At 45.8% G+C, this 19,408-nt stretch overlaps 2 protein-coding genes across 4 annotated transcripts in view; both read right to left on the reverse strand.

Annotated features, from left to right (window-relative positions):
* Positions 1-19,408, reverse strand: part of LOC6589476 (protein naked cuticle) — a 131,952-nt gene that overhangs the window by 19,466 nt on the left and 93,078 nt on the right. The window contains exons 9-10 of the mRNA XM_026988428.1: positions 14,221-14,353; positions 8,831-9,051 (exon numbers count right to left, since the gene is read on the reverse strand). Of these exons, the coding sequence (XP_026844229.1) occupies positions 8,831-9,051; positions 14,221-14,353 (354 nt within the window). The remainder of the gene's footprint in view (positions 1-8,830; positions 9,052-14,220; positions 14,354-19,408) is intronic.
* LOC113565678 (receptor-type tyrosine-protein phosphatase kappa) lies at positions 2,527-6,219 on the reverse strand. Of its 3 annotated transcripts, none has more exons than XM_026988431.1 (2): positions 6,085-6,219; positions 2,527-5,930 (listed from the first exon to the last, which is right to left on the reverse strand). In XM_026988431.1, exon 2 carries the CDS (start codon positions 5,820-5,822, stop codon positions 3,774-3,776), a length of 2,049 nt encoding a protein of 682 aa, XP_026844232.1. In that variant the 5' UTR covers positions 5,823-5,930; positions 6,085-6,219; the 3' UTR covers positions 2,527-3,773. The 3 variants fall into 3 exon arrangements, with proteins under 3 accessions (XP_026844232.1, XP_026844231.1, XP_026844230.1); XM_026988430.1 differs by having other exon boundaries at positions 2,527-5,933; XM_026988429.1 differs by having other exon boundaries at positions 2,527-6,153.

Here is a 19,408-nt window from a genome sequence, read left to right on the forward strand (position 1 = left end):
CTATAGATTTAATTAATGTTAACACGACGACTTTGACATGCACACAATACAAATAGTTCGAGCCCACACTCACACACATTCAGAAGGAGGAGGGCGGCATTCATTCCGGCTGCACTTGGCTCTGTGGATGACTGACAAATTGAAATGGTTGCCCGTTTGACTAAGTGACTGACTTTGCCTCAGACTACAATACACTCCATACTCATATATATATATATATATAAAGAGTACTCCTACGCAGCAATGCATTTGTGTGCGAGTGCTCAAGCATTTGCTTAATGTCTATTGTTGTACACACACTTTGGTATACGAGTATGGATAGTCAGGCGTATGCGTGTGAGAGGTTGTCATGTCTGGGCTATGCAGCTGCCATTTGGTTTGTTGGCACTCTAGTTGACTGGCTGGGTTTATTGTAAACATGTGTGCTAACAACTCCAAACCCCAGCGCAGGCAGTCGGTCCATCTCTAGACGTTCAAGACAATACCAGAGACACACTGTCTTTACTCTCTGGGCCATTAAATAGTGATTTCGCATGTGAAGTTCTTGTTCCAGAAGTTTAGCAGCAACTAACCGGAGAATCTCTTAAAGTATGCCAGATCCATCTGCGACTCGTATGTGCACTCAATTTAAGCAAAATGTCTAGGCAAAGTAGTTTAGTTATAAGTATAAAACAAGCTGGCACACTTTCAACACTAAGTCCATGCAGTGTTGCAAAACATCGACTTGGCGTTGCCACATTATATCCTAATCTAAAGATGATAGCATTTTCCTAAGCCCCCAGTAATACCCACTTTAAGCCTGTTCGAAATGTCCTTGTATCTACCACCGACTCCCGGCTTCCCTTCGATCCACCAGCCATAAAGTTCCACTCTGCTAATCCGCTGTGATTCGCTTTCATAACTTTATGTGTGTGCCATAAATTGTTCGGCAGAGCCCCTAAATTAATTGCCACTGACTTTTTAATTAACTAAAACTTAATTGTTCTCCCTGCTCCCCCAAGCCCCCCACTGTCCCGGTCAGCCGCATCTACCCGCACCGAAAATTCTGTGTTGCTGCTGTTTTTGTGTTGGCCACGCGCTGGCTTTTGTATTAATAGCTCGTAAATATAAATTTCCAGAAAACAAAAAACTAATTGGTTTATTTGTCTGGCGTATTTGGCATAAAATTCGGTGGCAGCAACAGAAATTTGCACGCTGCATGTGTTTTCGCCCCACAATTAAAGAGAGAGCGGGAAATGTTGGAAAATCCCAGCCAAAAATTCATAGCAAATGAGTAATGGGGAAAAACTTTAGCCGGTCCGATCGATTTTCACTTTGCTTTAAATTCCCTTTGGGTCAGATTTTTCATACGATTTTTTCAATTTCATATTGCGGACTTTTCCGCAGTTTTCCACCAGTTTTCTGCTGATGTCATTGCGAGCCACGAAAGTTTTACTATTATTGCCGTTCGGTTTTATTGCTGACTAAAGCAAAGTGTGCTGTCATTTATCGATTTTATAGCAACCCCTACTCCACTCCACTCCACATCCTCATCACACATCACCCACTCAATGGATGCCGTGCCTTATCGCAGTGCCATATCTATATGGACAACGCCTCTGTTTGATTTGCACGCATTAAACTGTAATCTGGTCAAGGTTTATATTGTGGTATTGTGGCTCATGCACATGGTTCTGGCCCTCTGGCTGGATCGTTTCATCTGGCTTTTGTTTATAGTACGAGTATCTCGATGCCAATCCATTTGCCAATTTCCATTTCATTCCATTCCCCCCATTCGATCCCAATTTTTAATGCGCCACGCAAAACATTTTGATTGATAGTTCGAATTTACATATGACTCAGCCGACGAATGCCAATGTACGTGTACGTACACGCGAGATCTGCATAATCTCGGATGAGGGATAGACAGTGCGTGACATGGCTGTAAGTCAAGAAGGTACTCAAGTACTTAGATAGGTGCATTGAATGAGGAGAATAGTCATTAGGTCTATCTATGGTCGTAGAGAGCTGAAAAATTATAAAAAAAAAAATTATAAAACTATCTTATTGATATTGATACCATTGGATAACATCAAATATACAACTTTAAGCTCAATTGTTTTTCATGATATTCTTTCAATGATTTCTTCCGTACTCAAATGATATTAGTTCCTTGATATATCTCCCCCCTCCCATTATTCAGCTATCTTGCAGGTGATTTGTTAAAAGTTCTTTTCATGCAATTGTTCTACCTTTTTGAAACGAACTGTACTGAATTTTATGGCACATCCGTTGGGGGCATTGTTTATCTATGAAAATTCTTTGAAGTACTTAGTTTTTCGAACGATCCTCAAGTGAGATCTGAGAGAATTCCAAACCCAAGATATAATTCGGAAAATATATCTATAGAGAATACATTTTTGCGGCGAAACATTAATCATTGACGAATTTTCCAGCGAATTTTCTCGGATTTCATTAATTTCCTTAAGGCATTCATGCCTTATCCAAATTTCAGCTGAAACCCAAACCGCATTGAAAACACACAAATTCCAAGTTATTTTCATCTCGTTTCTTATTGGTTCCTTTTCTTCGCTTCGCTTTCATCTCCCCATTCCAGTCCAATTTTTGTGCTATATGTTTCTCTATGTATATTGGACATTGAATCGATCAAAAATACATGCTCTTTTTTGTTGTCACATTTAAAAAAATAATTCCATTACAGTTACAACAATATTTGTGTGTGTGTGTGTTCTGTGTGTCTGTTCTAATGCATAAATGCGAAAATACAGGAAAATTATTATACAATCATATCCTTATGAGTGTATGTGTGTGTGTGTGTGTGTGTTTTCTATAAATAAATAATATATAAAGTTGGTTCTCTTCATTCATTCCCCTGAAGTTGCTCTCACTTTGTGTGTGTGTGTGTGTGTGTTGCAATAAATATTCTCTTTTTAACATGAATAAAAAATAAAGTTCCGCCAACAGTTTTCATACCGGAAAAACAATGCGTCTTCCATTTACAACAGTACATAACATTCATATATATGTATATATGTATAAATAGATTCCATATATGTGTAGGTATTTGTGTAGTTAGATATATATCAACAATTGCCCAGGTAGCAAGTTCTTTAAGAGTAAACGTAATAATAATAATCTATAGATGTATAAATATAAATGGTAATCGTAATAGTTTCCACTCCTCATCACTCTCTTCTCATCATCATTCTCTTCTCTTCTCTTCTCCTCTCCTCTCCTCTCATATCATATCATCGTAACAACAACAACTAGGGTTTCACAAATGGCACATACAGTTCAGATCAATAGGCATATAGTAGGTATATATATAGGTAGTATATATGTATAGGATATAGTGTTTAGGTATATAGTTTCTTTGTTTTGTTTTTGTTTTATGGTCCAGCCAGAAGTGTGGCTCGCGGACCTCTTGAAAAACCGAAAGAAAAACAAGTAAAAAGTGCACTCGCTTTTCTCAGCGGGCGTGAAATTTCATTTCGATGCTCGGGAAAAGTGAGTTAACAAAATGGTTTCGGTTTTCGGTTTCAGTTTCAGTTTCCGTTTCGGTTTGTGGACAACAAAATACTCAGTATTATTGCTTTAAGGCGGTGCCAAAAACCCTACGCGAAGGTGGAGGCATCAAATGTGGACCACTTGTTCAAGTATTTCATCATTGTTAACCATTAAAGCATCCTGAGCAGGGTCGCTCCCTCTGCTGCTGCTGGGATGGAGCGCCCAAAAATAACCAAAAAGTCGCGTACAACTTTTTGCACGACCGATCAGTCCTTCTTGTTGAGAAAGTGCAGGACGTAGTGCAGTACCAGATCGTAGCAGTACTTGTACTCGGTCATATTCTCGACGAGCTGCGGCCTGTGACGGCGCACCGTTTTGACGGCCTGAAAGACATCGACCTCCCCGTGCTGGATGACCTGCTCGATGCACGCATTCGCGGCACAGTAGACACCGGCCCGACTGCGACCATCGGGCGAGACAACGCAGACGGGGCCGTAGTCGACCTTGTTCCGCCAGATCTCCACCATGTTCATCAGGTACACCAGGGAGTTCGTGGAGCTGGGCACCTTGTGGCCCATCGGCCAGCAGGTGAGCTGGAACAGCTGGACGGTTCGGGTGGGCGCCTTCACGCCGGCCATCATCTCCGTGAGCGAGACGATCTTCTTGTTGATCTTGAACTCCCACTGCTTGATGTTCGTGTAGCTCTTCGACATTACGTAGTGCACGGAGAACACGGGGCCGTACTTCTCCATTTTGGACTTGTTCGGCCAGAAGGAGGGATACGACTGCGACTGGGAGGGCGGCTGGCACAGCACCACCACCGCGGAGCACTCCTGGTCGTATACCAGGGACCAGAACTCTCCCAGAGTGTGCTTCATGGGCCACTCGGTGACGATGTATTCGCGGGGCTTTGTATATCCGTCGACGAACACCGAGTTGATGTAGTCCGTGAAGGCGTTGCCCTGGAAGGAGGTGAGGTATGGCCGGAAGTTGTCCGGCGGCACGCACAGCACGTCCCTGTTCTTCTCTCTGTTGTCGGCGCGATGGCCTCCAGCACAGTCCCCGATGGTGAATCTCGGCGTCTGCTTGCAGATCTGATCGTACTCCATTTGGTACTCGTTCAGCTTGGTCCCGGAATTGCGACGGGCCTTGGCCTTCAGCCGATCCGAGAGCTCGGAGACGGGGAACCAGGTCTTGCCGCAGATAATGTGCTCCTCCAGGGTGTCGTAGATGAACTTGTACTGCTCCACATTCTCCACGAGACCCTTCCGCGATTGCCTCAGTTTCTTGAGGTAGCCGAAGACATTGAAGCACTCCTCCTCCTCGGCCAGTTCCAGATTGGCATCGATGGACATGTAGACGCCAGAGCGACCGCCGCCATCGCTGCAGTGGACCAGAATGGGTCCCCGCATGTCGTCCTCGTCCTTGATGATGTTACCCACGACCAGGCGCACCCTCCGGCGGAACTCCAGCAGGGCGTTGGAGAAGGGACACGAGTGGGAGTACCATTCCGTGTAGTGGAACTGCAGGATCAGCCGCTCGTCACAGACCTCGCCCTGCTCGTTCTTCTTGTAGAGCCGAAAGGTGCGAATGTGGAAGTTGGCCAGCTGCTCCTCCCTCACGATGTTGATGTGAATGTCGCCGTACGTCTCGTGCACCTCCATGTTGGCCGGCCAGTACTGGTGGCACATCACCTTGGCGAAGTCAAAGGTCTTGGTGAGCATCACGATGGCGCTGATGTTCTCCTGCCAGACCATGCGCCAGTAGGCGACCACTGTCTCGAGGACCGGTCCCTGGGTCACAATGTAGGCGTTCGGCTTGAGCAGACTGTCCACATAGGAGGCATTCACATAGTCCGAGTCCTGCAGCCCGCCCACCTTCTCCAGCACCACCCGATTGTAGTCGTATGGAATGCACTTGGGATTCTGGTTCTTCTCCTGGTTGTTCTTCTTCATCGCATGCCGACAGGTGTTCGACTCCACCTTGGCGGCTGTCTGGAACTCCAGCTTGTAGAGCACTGGGAACTTGCGGCGCAGATCGCACAGTTTGAGGAAGTGGCGTATATCGATGGGTCCGTTGGGTATCGTCTTCGAGAGGCTGTTGTTCTCGTCGCGGGCCTCCAGCTTTATCCGCTCGAACGAGAGCAGGCCGCTGTTCAGCATGCTCAGCTTTATCGTGTTCGGTATGGAGACAATGGCGCGGCTCTTGCGCTGCTGCTTCTCGACGTCATCGTACCGTGCAGATGACCTCGACCTGTGCTTGCTCTGCTTACCCCCTGCGCCCCCAGCTCCGCCTGCTGTTGTGGCTGCTGTCATGGCTGCTGCTGCTTGTGCTGCTTCTTCGCAGTTGTTCTCTGTAGGAGCTTCTGCTACTGCCTCTGACTCTGGTGACGCTGGTGCCCCTGCCTCTTGCCCTGCCACAAGCTGCTGCGTTGTCATCATCAATCACGATGCGGTGGCGAGGGTGTGCGTGGTCGTTCGTATAGGAGGAGGAAGTAGTCGATTAGTCCACTTGGCTCTTCATTTTGTCGGTGTTAGTACGGCTGGGGTTAGTAGTAATCGTTAGCTATTTGTTCACCTTTTCGCAATGGCAATGCGTTCCCGTTCGAAATACGATAGATATTTGGCCAGCAGGAATTTCGAATTTCGTGGTTGATTTTCTTGTGTGTTTCCTCTGTGTATCGCTCGCTGTGTATTTTGTGTATTCGTTTCGCTTTTATTTTCCTATTCTCTGCTTCCTTCTTTCTGGCTTTTCTCTTTTCTCTGTGGCCGTTCTCCACTACACTTCACAACTGCCACGGAGGTCTAGGTACAATTCTGGCAGCTGCCTCGTTGGGGCGAATTTCGTTCGTCGACTGAACCACAGTCCCCCACAAAGACACGAACCGAGCCGCATCTCAGCCATCCGATGGCATTTCCACCACACCACGAGCCCCACTCGGTGTGGCATTTTCGGGGCGAAATCCGGCAGCGAGAGAGCCACCAGAGCGGCCAGCGAGCGAGGAGAGTGCGTTTTCACCATGGCCCATGTGACCAACTGTCTGTGGCGCCTCTCGGGTGGGTGGGTGCCAGCGACGGGTATTTTTAGCGAGCGCGGGCGGACACTGTCGTTAAGTGGGGACACAGTGGCACCAAAGTGATTAAATTTAATGAAATGTCGGCTGCTTAAGGATTTTCATTAGCCCGCAGAACAAATTTGAATATTTCTTGGTAAGAGATGGCCCAAACAATAGGGCTAGAAATATGCTTTCAAGCCTCGATTCGTATGTGACTTCGTGCCTTGAGGAATTGGTATATATCCCCCAAAATATTCCTTAAAATTATAGCATTTACCATCATCTGGGATTATGTTTTCTTTCTTTCCTCTTCCAGCACTTATCGTTGATTCTTTAAGCAGTCCTTAAGCATAAATAATTACTAAGTATATCTTTCCATGGCATGTCTACCACTTTCCTTGTGCCTGGTCCCACTGTGCCATTCACCTTATAGTATGAATGAAAATTTCGATTTTCCCATTGCCTGGCCGTTTTACTGACGCGGCGAAAGATTTCCCATTTCGATTCCACCTCTTGCGCTCTTCCTATCTCTCGCTTTTCTTCGCTCTCCATTCCCAAATTTAGGCACTCTCTCGGCGCCTGCGCAGGGGAGAGTTTTTCACTTTTCATTTTCGTATTTTGTTCGGCGGCATCTATTGTTTTGAGAATGTGTAATTGAAAATTCCGCAGGTTAAATGAGGAAGTGACGCTGAGCTGATTTCGCCCTGGTATTTTCCATATTTAATTGGCAGGGCAGGGCAGGGCGCTAGTCCAGAAAAACAGATGACAGACGCAAACATCCGAGGAATATAATATGCATAAACAATCAAAATATTCCCCATTTGAGGACGGGAATGGCCTCAGTAAATTTGCATACATTTCCTGCCTCGAATCAACAGCTGCGGCAAATGGTTTGGTTTGTTGTTCTTTAAATTTTGCACTTTTGTTGCTACAAATTGTAGGTTTTCTTTTCGTATTCGTGTGGCTGTGCTTGTGCACATTTTATTTCCGCATGCACTTTGTCTGTCGCTGCGTTTCACTGTAAATAGCATTTGGCACTAGCCCACAGCCAAAGAGGAAGCGGACGGCGGCCAGAGGCCCGTCAAGATGTGCCATGAAGAACACCCAAAAAAAAACCAGAAAAAAGGATCGATCTGTGGCACCGAAACATGGGATACTCTTATAGATACGTCTATCTTTAGTTCTTAGAAAGAATTGTGTTCCTTGGCACTGTACAGATCGGTGCTCGGATCAGCTATACCCCATCGTAACGTAAAGGGTATGAAAACACACCATCGGATTGCGTTGTAATCATGTTTGAACATCATCATGACGGGGAAATTTCGAATTTCAAAATAATTACACAGCCAGAGTCTGAGAAGAGAACGGAAATATTGTAATTGCTTGTGCAGGCTGTTGTTGGGTGGAAATTCGGATCAAAATGCGTTTGTCTCGAGTGGCCTTGATGTTTGACAGAATCAAGTTTGATGACCTCCTTCTCTCATGTAGATTGCGCACAATTTTTCGAATGGAAATTCAAGATCAGACACGTCTTTACGGCCTATAGACTCCTCTTTCCCCTTGGCTATCATCCAATTACTCAAACCCATTTTGTTAGTCATGAAATCGATGCCGGGGAGCTCTCACAAATTCCGTTTAGAGCAATTTATAATATCCATAATGGTTGCAAGTATTCCTCGGCTGGTTGGCCGCTGCTTATGGGCCATTAGTTCTGGTTGGACCACAGAAACCGCTGGATAGTCGGTCGTGGGGGCCTAATTTAATATATATGATCCTGTGCTCAGGTCACACGAAAATCCCGCAGCAAAGCCGACCGGCAATTGTAAATTGTAGTAGGCACCTAATTTGAGAACTGTTGAACCATTTGGAGGGCAGGGCACAAGGCACAAAGCACGGGTGGCACGGTGCCACCCACAGAAAGGGCACTTAAGTACATAACTGCCTTGCCTTGCCTTGCCCGCCCACCATATTTCCCCTCCTCTCCTCCCCCCACCGACACACTGCACATGTTTATGGCCAGGCTAACAAAGCGTTGACTGCGGTTGACCGTAGTTACAATGAAGTTGAGCGGGGTGCTCGAAAGGACGTATCATCAGCGACCAAATCCCCGTGTAAGCCGGCGACTGACAGAGGCACAGGCCAGAGGACAGAGGACAGAGGACAGAGCACAGAGGACCCACGCAACACACAGGACCGACCGTTCAACTAATTAGCATTAAATCAGGTGTAACAAGAACAAGAGACGAGGAGGCACCGAAAGAGACTTACCTTCCCGAAGAGGGTGAGTCCGCCATGTTTCATATTGAAGGTCGGTGCGTCCGCATAACTCGAGTCGGCCCAGGGCGTGTGGCAAGTGGAGGTGAGTGTCATGTAGCGCACTCCGATCGCATAGAGAGTGCGTAGAACGGCCAGAGAGCCGCCCAGGGAGTGGCCGCCCTCGACGCCAGTCAGCGAGCAGACCTGTTGGTTCTTGTGGGCATCAATGATGTCTGCAAACGAAAGAAGATGGTACGGAAAAGGATTTAAAATATATTTCTCTCTACACGTATTTATTATGCTGATTGGAAGTGACAGTGTTTCAGCTGGAGTTCTGTGCGGTTTAAAACTTGGCTCTTGCCATAAGTAACATTTGTTGTTTCTGGTTATGGTCTGGTGTGGTCTGGTTTGGTTTGGTCTGTCATTCGCTCGAATGCCCCCATTGAGCACTACTCACACTGCGGATGCGGTTAGTCTTTGGTGTCAGTCTCCAAGTATCCCAGTATCCCAGTATCCCAGTGGTGCTCCATCTGTCAGTTTATCCTTTCTGTTTTGTGGATTCCCAGTCCCAGTCCCAGTGACCAGTAAAACAAAACATTTCGCTGTGCCATGCAATATTTACGCTTGTCTTGGCCAGAACCAAAACCAGAGGGACAGAGACAGAGACAGAGACAGGGCCCACAAGCAGCTTTGATCTGTTTCTTGACATTCTATTTTGTTGCCAAGGCACTTGTCAAAATACTTGAACATTGTTCGTTCCTCGTCCATTCATTTATTATTGTTTTTAGCCAGCAAAGCTTGAACAATGTTTGCTTAAATTTTGCTACTTGGCCAAGTTCTATGTGTGTGTGTGTGTGTGTGTCTATGTTTCGAGTGGAGTGCTGGGCCAAAAACTTTTAATGGCTTCAAATAATAATTTTCCTTTGACATTTTTCCAGAGTTTTTCAAGTGCATCAAAGTGTCGTTGATGAATATGAATATGTTTGGACGGCCTTCTGACCTTTTTCGAATATTAAAGAAATATTATTGGGTGAGGGGCAGTCCATTTAGATACTCGTATCAGCATATCCATTTCGATTTATCTGCAAATAAGTGGGGAAGCTTGTTTTCCTCCAGAGGGACTGGGAGCCCACTCTGGGGGTCGATTATAATTTGTTGCAGGCTATTCAAATCAAGCATTTTGTGTGCCAGCCAATTTTGATAACATTTCGAATGTGTCGCACACAAAAGGGAAATCGGGTTAATAAATTTTCCCCACATAACGAACGGGCAAACGGCAAACGGCAAACAGCCCTATTTCCTGTGAGACCCCAAAACGAACTGAGAAACGATAATCGGGAAAGGGGGAACGGGCGAAAGGGGGAACGGGAGAACAGGCAATGGCACTCCAAGACACAGGACGCAGGATTCGCTGGCAATAAGCAAATAAGCTCTGCAAAATCAAAAGCAATGGAGGCCAAGGAAACGGGAATTGTGCTCCAATGTTGGCTCTGGCTCTGGCGCTGGTTCTCCATTGTTGCTGGCAAAACCAAATACCTGCCACAAAAACCTGGTCGATGTCGGAAACGTCGTTGCCGTAAAACCCTAAAATATGGAGCAAATAAACAAATGTTCGGGCAGGACCAATACTTAGGGGACGGGACGGTGGGACGGTGCGGGACGGTGGGACGGTGCGGGACGGTGGAGAGGAATGATTCCTTCTTGCCATTTCTCTGGGATGCCACTGCTTCCACAGCCATTGCGGCACAGTCAAGGCAACAGAAAGGCAACTCAAAGGCACTAAAATGCGCCACGTGAGCTGAAGTTCAATTCCGGGGCAGGGACTACGACTCGGTCGCTCGCTCGCTCGCTCTTTGGTGCTGCATGTAATTGTCTGTGACTTCGGCCGGAGCGGAGCGTAGCGGACCGGAGTTCTGGTGACCAGGGCCGTAATGTATAATAGATGGCCCCAATGTATCGGATGCGAATTGAGGCAATACTCATAGCACACAGAGAGCGGCTCCACTCCTCTCCACCAATACGTTTCAAAATGAAAATCCCAACCAAATGCCACTTGACGCAATAAACCAAAAGCAATGGCAACAGCCACAGCAGCAGCAGCCCCAACAGTAGTGGCAGTGGCAGAAGAAGCTTTACAAAAGGGTAACAATGAAAGGGCAGTGAATGGGAGAGGATAGTGGCAGGTTGGATACCCTGAAGATGCTGAGGAAAAGCACTGAAGAGTTGTAGATGCTGAAGCATTCATTCTCTAAAAGGTACATGAATTATCATGGAATCTATATATCTATACTGCACCTCAAGTAATGTATCTTTCATTATTTTCAATATTTTTCAATATCTGTCCATTATATCTGTCCATTAGCATAGAAAATATCTTGTCGTATGATCTATTCCATATTTCAAATCGTTTTTATCCTTTGCTCAATCTGATTATAAAACATTTACTATCCAAATCATTCTAGCCTTAATATTGTCTATATATTCTATCGTTTATCATGTTCCCTAGTCCATAATTTCTTCATCATAATATCCCTATTCTCTAAGACCTCTGCTCACTGCTTTCCCCATACCCCATTCGGAAAGAGCATTGAAGTGTACAGCTTGATGCGACCAAATACCTCTTTCGATCCTTATTTTTCTTTCTGCTGCAGCAGAATGCAATTTTCTCAATATCCTTTTCTCGGACTCTTGATGGGGGGATGGTGGTTATGTTGGTGGAGGAGGAGGTGGTGGAGGAGGTGGAGTGGCAGTGTAAATTGAGGTTTACACTTTTGAAGGTGAAAATTGAAAATTGCAAATAAAAACGATTCTCACATTTGGAGAGTGAGCAAAGCAGAGGAGTGGCGTGTGAAGGAGGGGGGGCGAGTGTGAGTGTGAGTGAGAGTGAGAGGCAGATGTAAAGTAGCAGCAGAACGCTGGCAGGTGACAGGACAGGAAAGGACACTGCCACCAGGATATACTTCGAGGTGGAGCTTTGTGTCTCGTCTGGGAGAATGTTGTTGGGTTTATGGAGCGCGATTGTAACGCTCATTTGTTTAGTCGAGAGTGGGACCAGTACTTCGACCAGGACTTCAACTCCCGCTCGGACACGGACCAGTGCCAGGACTTGGTTTCGTATTCGGAGTGAGTGACGGGGCACGTCACTCGTCGCGTTGTGTTTCGGTTCGTTAGCTTTGCATTTTTTACAATCACATTGGCAGGGACCAGCGGCAGCTGGAAAGGAGTACCCCCGAGCAGGGTATGTGTGTGGCAGTGTGGCACGCCCTGCTGCATTTGCTCAATAGTCACTTGGATTCGCATTTTATTTACACGACATGTGAGCGAGGAGGAGCCAGGGGGAGCCAGTGGGAGCCAGGAGGAGGACACACAACAATTTCAACTGAATTTATTTGCAGTAGTTAAAATAAAATGTTGGGTTTTATTCAACAGCAGCTGGGATTTCAAAGGAAGACCAATGCAGGTTGTTTTGTTTTCGAGGCACTTTTTATTTTCGCACTCTGTTGTACTTTCTTTAGCTCTTGTTCAAAGTCAAAGGACTTTGGTTGATTTCTGTTCTGCTTTTGGGTCTTTGAACTAGAAAGAGTTTGTTTTGGGTGCAAAATCCTCAAAGGGGATGGCATGTGATCAAAAAGAGGTTTTATTTAGCACATATCTGCTCTGGTTATCCTTTGGATACTGATAGTGTAATGGATGGATGTCCTAATTGTCTCAAGTAAATGCAAATTTTGGATCAATCATCGGGCATAAGAAATCTGCAGATAAAAAACCAATGCCAATGCTGTCACCCCCTTTCCATTTCCATTTCCCCTTTCAGACACTTCCTTTATCTGTTGGCCATTTTCTCTACCATTCTTTTATGCTTCTCTCCATTGCTCTTCTTTATGGGGTTTTCTTTTTTTTTTCTCCCCGACTAGCAGAGTCCTCCAATTTTAATCAAATTTATTGCTCAATTTGCCACTTCACTCGCTTCATTCAATCCAATTTCCGTTGCGAACAAAAAAAAAAAAGAAAAAACCGCATCAATTAAGAGAAATTTTTATGCTGACTGCGAAAGAGACATCAGACGTCCCAGAAGATTGGCAAATTGTTCACTTTTCTGTTTGCTGCTCAGAGTTGTTGGGGGAAAGCTGCACATTTTCTTTGGGATCTGCGCACCTTTCATCGGAGGAAAACACATGCAAATGCCATTTCATCCGCTCCGTAATCCATTCGATCCTTTGTAGTACTCCACTCGATTCGCTGTACAATATTTGTTGCGGCTAAAAGTTTTCCTGTTTTATATTTCTTGTTATTTTGTCTTCAGCCATGATTTATTGACATTTCCATTTACGGCTACGTAAATGTTTCAACGCAAATGCCGGAAGCGATTTGTTGGTTATGCTTTCAGTTTTCGTTTTCGTTTCCCTTTCAGTTTTCCTTTGGCCGTTTTCCTGTGCATGCAGCTGCAATACAAAAAATATGGCCAAGACTCGACTCAGACTCGAGTGGAAAATGGCCCAGGCAGAGGCAGGGAGTGCAAATCAAAATGCAAAACGGAAAACAAACAGGGAAACGCAACACAAATGCTGGCCGGGGAGTCGAAGCATAAGTCAGAAGTTGCTACTTCTGCAATTTCTGTGCTTTTGTGCAGCTTTGCGATACCCTTGAAGAGGGTATAATGTTCCTCCCAGATGATGGATATGCAGAACAGGAGGTGCTTTTGAGCCTCTAGAGGATACAGTGGACTCGGCGTCAGTCAGCGTTCAAGTTCAAGTGAAGGGTGTCTTCTTGTTTCATGGACCTTTCTCTTAGCTTCAGATCTGATGCTGAAGACACTGCTGGTGCTCTCAGGGTATCTACAGTTTCGGCACCCAAATCTATAGTTCTTGTTCCATGTTCTGTTTGCTATTTGGCAAGTGCTCTTGCGGCTGACTTACAAAGAAATATGGACTGTTTTTCTTCGCTTAAACGAGGCCTCTCCGGTGCGGCAACTATGTAGGTAAGTGCAGCGTATCAAAGGAAATGGTGCAAAAATATGGCACGCGGTAAGCAGCTGCCTCAAGGGCCGCCGCCGCCGCCACTGCTACTGCCACTGCCGCTGCGGACTCCTGCCGCGGCTACTGCCACAGTTGCAGCAACTGCTTTTTGGTAGTCGGCCAAGATACTTTTCAACAACTTTGCCAAAGACTCGCGAGTCAAAGTTTTCCGGCATAGCTTTCGCTCACCCCCCCCACCAAAAAAAAACTGAACCCAAGAGTGCAAAACGAACAACTCGAATGCCTGGCATACTTTCCTTGCCTTTCCGTTCAGTTTTGGTTTAGGTCTGGTTTGGGGAAACTTTCGGGGAATGTTTTTTTTTTGTTTACTGGTATAGGTCCTGCCCACGCGGCGTATGTGTGATATTTGGCTGACTGTTGACTTACCCTGCGCCGAGGTGCACGTGGTTAACTGCGGGGAGTACCGATCCGTGAGGCGCTTGATCACATCAATCTGCTCCAAAGTGAGCTGCACAGCATCCCGATGCTGGGCCTCGCAGGGCACATATGCGGCCCAGAACTGCAAAAGAGAAACAGATTGGAAATCATTAGAATGAAAGAATATTTTGTGGAATATTTTCACATTGATGGGAATATTTTAAGCTTTACTTATGGGCTATATAACCCTATAACATATGGCAAAGACTAAACTATACCCAAAGCCTCTTGCGAGGCGCACTAAAGACTTACTTTTCGGTATAAGAAATCCAACAACGAAGTACACGGTCTTTGGGAACCATAAAATGTAGCCCAAGAGAGAACTAAAGACCCAGAACTCCGCGTACCAGCACCACGAAGCCTCGAACGTGTTGCCTGTTGCAATATCTTTGTATTTTATAGTGTTTTCCGATAGTATCTACAAACAAAACTTAAGTAACCCTACTTGGAAGTTCGCTTCTTAAGTCAGTGATATTTATTATCCGCAGCACCTTTTCTTTTCCTTCAAAAACTTTTTTGTTAATTGCACCTTATTACGGAAAAAGTGATATATATCCCTTTATAAATAGCGACTCCTCAAGAGAGCACCGAAACAACAAACAAAAACAACAAAAAATCCCAGCAAAGAAGCGGGAAAACTGTTCTATCACGTTATATCATTAAAGGAAATAAAAGCACGTACGTGTCTCCTTGGACCTGGGAGTGGAAAGTGGCAAAAAACAATTCCGGAAACACAACCAAACAAAAAAAAAGAGCAATTAAAAAGTTTTGGCTTTTTGCTGGGCATAAAAAGGAGGAGGTGGAGAAGCAGTAGCGGAGCAGAGCAGAGCGGAGCGGAGAGAAAGCCCTGGCAAATGTAATAAATAATTTTTAATATAAATTCGTGAGAGAGGCCCAAGCAGAGGAACCAGGAACCATGAGCCATGAACCATGAGCCATGAGCCATGAGCCAGGAAGAAGCAAAGAACATTCTCTGGGTCTTTGGCCAGGCACGTATCCAGGCTCCTCTCCCGGCTGCCGATTTTGGGAGGCCCTGCCTCAAGGCAGTAAATTAAAAGCAAAACAAGGAACACTCTAAATGTGCATTTGTTCTGTTTGCAGGAGGAGGCCATACATCAGGATGAAGCTCCTGCCGCTCTTCCTCTCTCCTGTTGATGATGATGATAAAGTTTGGCGTAATTCATAGAGAAATTTCGGAGCTCGGCCGGCATCCGAGATGTGCATATGAAATATGTAAAACTTTTCAATAAACGAGTCACAGAAAAACAATTACCATCCCGGCGAGTGCGGCGGCGGGTCTGAAGTGTTCGTCGAGTTAGTTGTGCAATTGGATTTGCGGGAGCTCCCCTTTGGGTCAACCTGGCTGTTGGCTCTGCATTTGTGCAATTTTAATTGCACAACAGACGTGGAAATTTGTGGAGTCCCCACACACACACTCTATCTCTCTCTCTCTCTCTTTATGCTCAACCAAATAAACACTGAACAATAACAAGGACAACTGCAAATTTTATTCCCAGAACCAGGCAAAAGTTTATCCACCTGGACCTGCATCCTGCATCCTGCAGCCCCAACCACCTACTATTCCCAGTGTTGATTTTTAGTTCAGTTTCTCCTTTTCATTTCAGACAGAGCTCACTTATGCAGAGCATACTGGAACGTACATACGTACGTACGTGCTATCCATGGAACGGGCTGCCGGATGGGCTCTCGGCTCTGGACTCTGGACTATGGATGGTATGGGTATGGATGTGGTGTGGTGTGGTGTGCGGTGGTGTGTGCGAGGAGGGGCCTATCAGGTGGCCAAAGTGCATGAACTAATGTTCAATTCGGGTTAATTGTATGGACTATACAGTGCTAACTATGCCCTGACTGCGTTCATTACCATTTTGCGTTCATTTGCGTACTTTTCCCCTCTGCAGATATTCTATCTCCCGGGGCATTACTCGTAGGTCTCCCTGTTCCTGTCGTCCCATCTATGGGCTCTGGGCTTTGGGTGTAATAATGAAATGCACCGATAAACGATAGCCATGCTAATGCCTCTTGTTTTTGTATTCCTCGAACTGCTGCTGGGTGCAAAACTTAAACATTTTTCGTGTAAAATATGATTGAAGCGCATATGATTCCGCCTCTGGTAATTTGCTTAATTACGAGAACTAATTCAATGGCTATGGAAAGCTTCGTAAATGTGAAATTTTCAAGCTGCTAACGACCTGCGAGGGGATTATTTCAAGTCTGATTATGTTGGGTGATGGCTGGGAGAAAGAACATCTGTTGTTGGGGAAAAGCAAAAGGTGCAAGGAATGGTATGGTAATGCTAATGGTGTAAAAACACTTCATAAACCTCCTTGTATTTAAATTTTAATTGGGTGCTGGAAAGATTTAGCATACAAAGAGTGCTTTCACGAGGTTAGATCGAGACGCAGGTATTCAACGGGGTGCGAAAATGCAGAATGAGTCAGAAATCACCGTCGGACATGGGAAATGCGGGTGGTGACCGGTTGAAACATGATTGGGAACGTAACTAGCATTGTGTGGGTTCTCGGTTGCAAGCTAAAGCCTTCCAAGAGCCATGTGGATCGTGTGGATTGTGATAACAGCGCGAGCTCGCGATAACAGGCTGTTAACCTGGTGTGCTAACAGCGCGGTTGTCCCATAACAGCTGTTCCTCTGAATAAAGAGCAATGTGATTATGATTAAAACCTCTTCCAATCCTAATTAATTGCAACTTATTATAGATTCCATAAATGATTCACCAAACCGCAAAAAAACACATTCATTAGTTCATTAGATACATTCCAGTTTCCTGTTTCCCTTCCATTTAGATACCACCATTCTCAACACCTATTTAGGTAGAAGTACATTCCCGCCTCCGTATCTCCGACTCCCTTATCGATTAGAGCACAGCACAACTCTTTCGCTTCACAGAAAAAAAAAAAAACAGTCCCCGCCCCGAAATAAAGCAATTTGCAGTAAAAGTATTCTTTTTTCGTTTTGTGTGGCATTGCTGTCTGAACATTTTGCCAGGCAGATAAGGTAAATGCCCCGACACTTCGACATTACCGCAGACAGCGGACTCTTAGAGGCAGACAGAGGAGAACTGGGGGAAGGGCCAGGAAAAAAACCTCTCGCTTGCTTTTTTTTGGGCGCTTTGTTGGCGTTATTTTGACGCGTACTTTGCATTTCTCCGGCCCTTTTTTTTGGTGGTTCGTTTTGTTTAATTTTTCCGCGAGAGTCGGGGAAAAGCCTCTTAAAACATTTTTGCAGGCATTAAAAGCGGTCGAGTGCGGTGGGGGCTTGGAGATGAGTTGTCTGAATGTCCGTCTGGCATTTGATTGAGCGAGGAGTGAGAGGCAGAGGAGAAAGCACCGACTGAAAGACAGGCAACAGGTAACGCGTCGTATGAGCAATTTTCTAAGCCCCAAGCCAGGGGTTTTTGAAGCGATGATTGTGTTTTGCAGAATTTTCCTTGTATTTTCGTTGTATTTTCCTTGGATTTTCTCGGTGTATTTTCAGTGTGTTGTGCCTCTGTGCTTTGTTCAGCTTCTGCCAGTTCGAGGCTGCATTCTTTCGAGGCTCAGGCCCTGGCAGTGGCTCTGGGGGCAGGAAAATATTTCATTTATGGCAATTCTCCTGCGGCACCTGTTGATGGTTGGCCCTGTGTGTGTGTGTGTTATCCCATCCTTGTATCCTTGCAGCCTCGCAGGCTCGTATGACTTTACAATGGCAAAGTACCTTTGTTTGTATTCCAGCAGAGAAAAGCAGGAGTGACGGAGATGGAGACGGGGACCGAGAGACCCATCAGGAGTGGCTGCCTTTTGTGTGTTTGCTTTCAAAGGCCTCTTCAAGTGTGTTTAAGTCCCGGCACTTGGCCATTAGCCACATGCCACGCCCACCTGTATACTATATGGGTAGTACCATCGTCGTCGACGTCGTCATTATCATTGTCGCCAAAGTGTTGTCAACGTCTCAATGGCGTCGCCCTGTGGTATCCGCATCATCAGGAACACGATGATGAGGCATCTTCCAGGGAGTGTTGCCATCACCATTAACATTCTGCTGGTCCTGTGCATCCTTGTTCTACTCCTCCTCCGCCTGCTCCGCCTGCTCTGCCGCCCAAAGCATATTAATATTTAAAGTTGTTTGGCGGCGGCAACAACGGGAGGAGCATTTCCCTCAAGGACAACATTTGGGGGCTTCCAGTTAATTGTGAATGCTTCAGGTGTTGTAGGAGGCAACATGTAGGGACGCTGCGGTGCTGGGACGCTGGGATGCTGGGGGCTGTGGCTATACGGTGTTTTCCTTGGCTATATGCGTGATTTGTTGGCAATGGCTGGCACGTGTGAATGTGTTTGTTCTGTGTGTTCCGTGTGTGTGTCTGCGGTTATTTGTGCAACCTTGTGGCTAATGTAACTGTTGTCGTTCTTGCCGCTCCGACATTCATTTATTAAAGAGACTGCAGCAGCAGCTGGGGCCTGCGGCTGCCCAGAGCCTTGAGCAGATTTATGCTGCACATATAAATAATATATATCCAGTATTTAAATTCAAGGACTGCTTAAAGCGACTCAAGTTCTTGTCAGACTTTAAGTTGTGTCTCGTCAGAGACAACATTCAGCCTTGAAGAACGGCTTCACCGCAATAAATGTTTTATAATAATTAATTATTTTACAAAGCCCTGGAATAACTACATTGTTGCCTCAAGCATTCCATTTAATTAAAATGTATCCGAATAAAATACATCAAATGCAATGCCATTTCATCAGCATTCCCGAGCGTAGAACTCCTGGTATTTCGGTGTCAGTTGAATGCCTTGAATGTGTTTGCTGGGAATTTAAAATGTACTGGGTTTTCCCTTCGGAGGAAGCCTTGAGATTTGATTGCCTTGCGGCGTTGTTTGCTGGCTGCCTGCCTGCCTGCACTGTCCCTTCTGCTGCCTGCAAATGAATGCATACCATAATTATTATGAAAGGGGAAATGCCAGCAGCTTGTGGCGACTGGGCCCTGGACCCTGGGCCAAAGCCGCAAGTGCAACACCTTGGCCGGCCACCAACAGCTAGGCAGCAGGAGGCAAATACACAAGCCCGAGCAAATCCCCCAAACCAAAATCATTTACACAAGAGACAGACCGACAAAAACCTGG

Source organism: Drosophila persimilis, unplaced genomic scaffold (assembly GCF_003286085.1).
Source record: "Drosophila persimilis strain 14011-0111.01,24,50 unplaced genomic scaffold, DperRS2 tig00000191-arrow-pilon, whole genome shotgun sequence".
Lineage (NCBI taxonomy): Eukaryota > Metazoa > Arthropoda > Insecta > Diptera > Drosophilidae > Drosophila > Drosophila persimilis.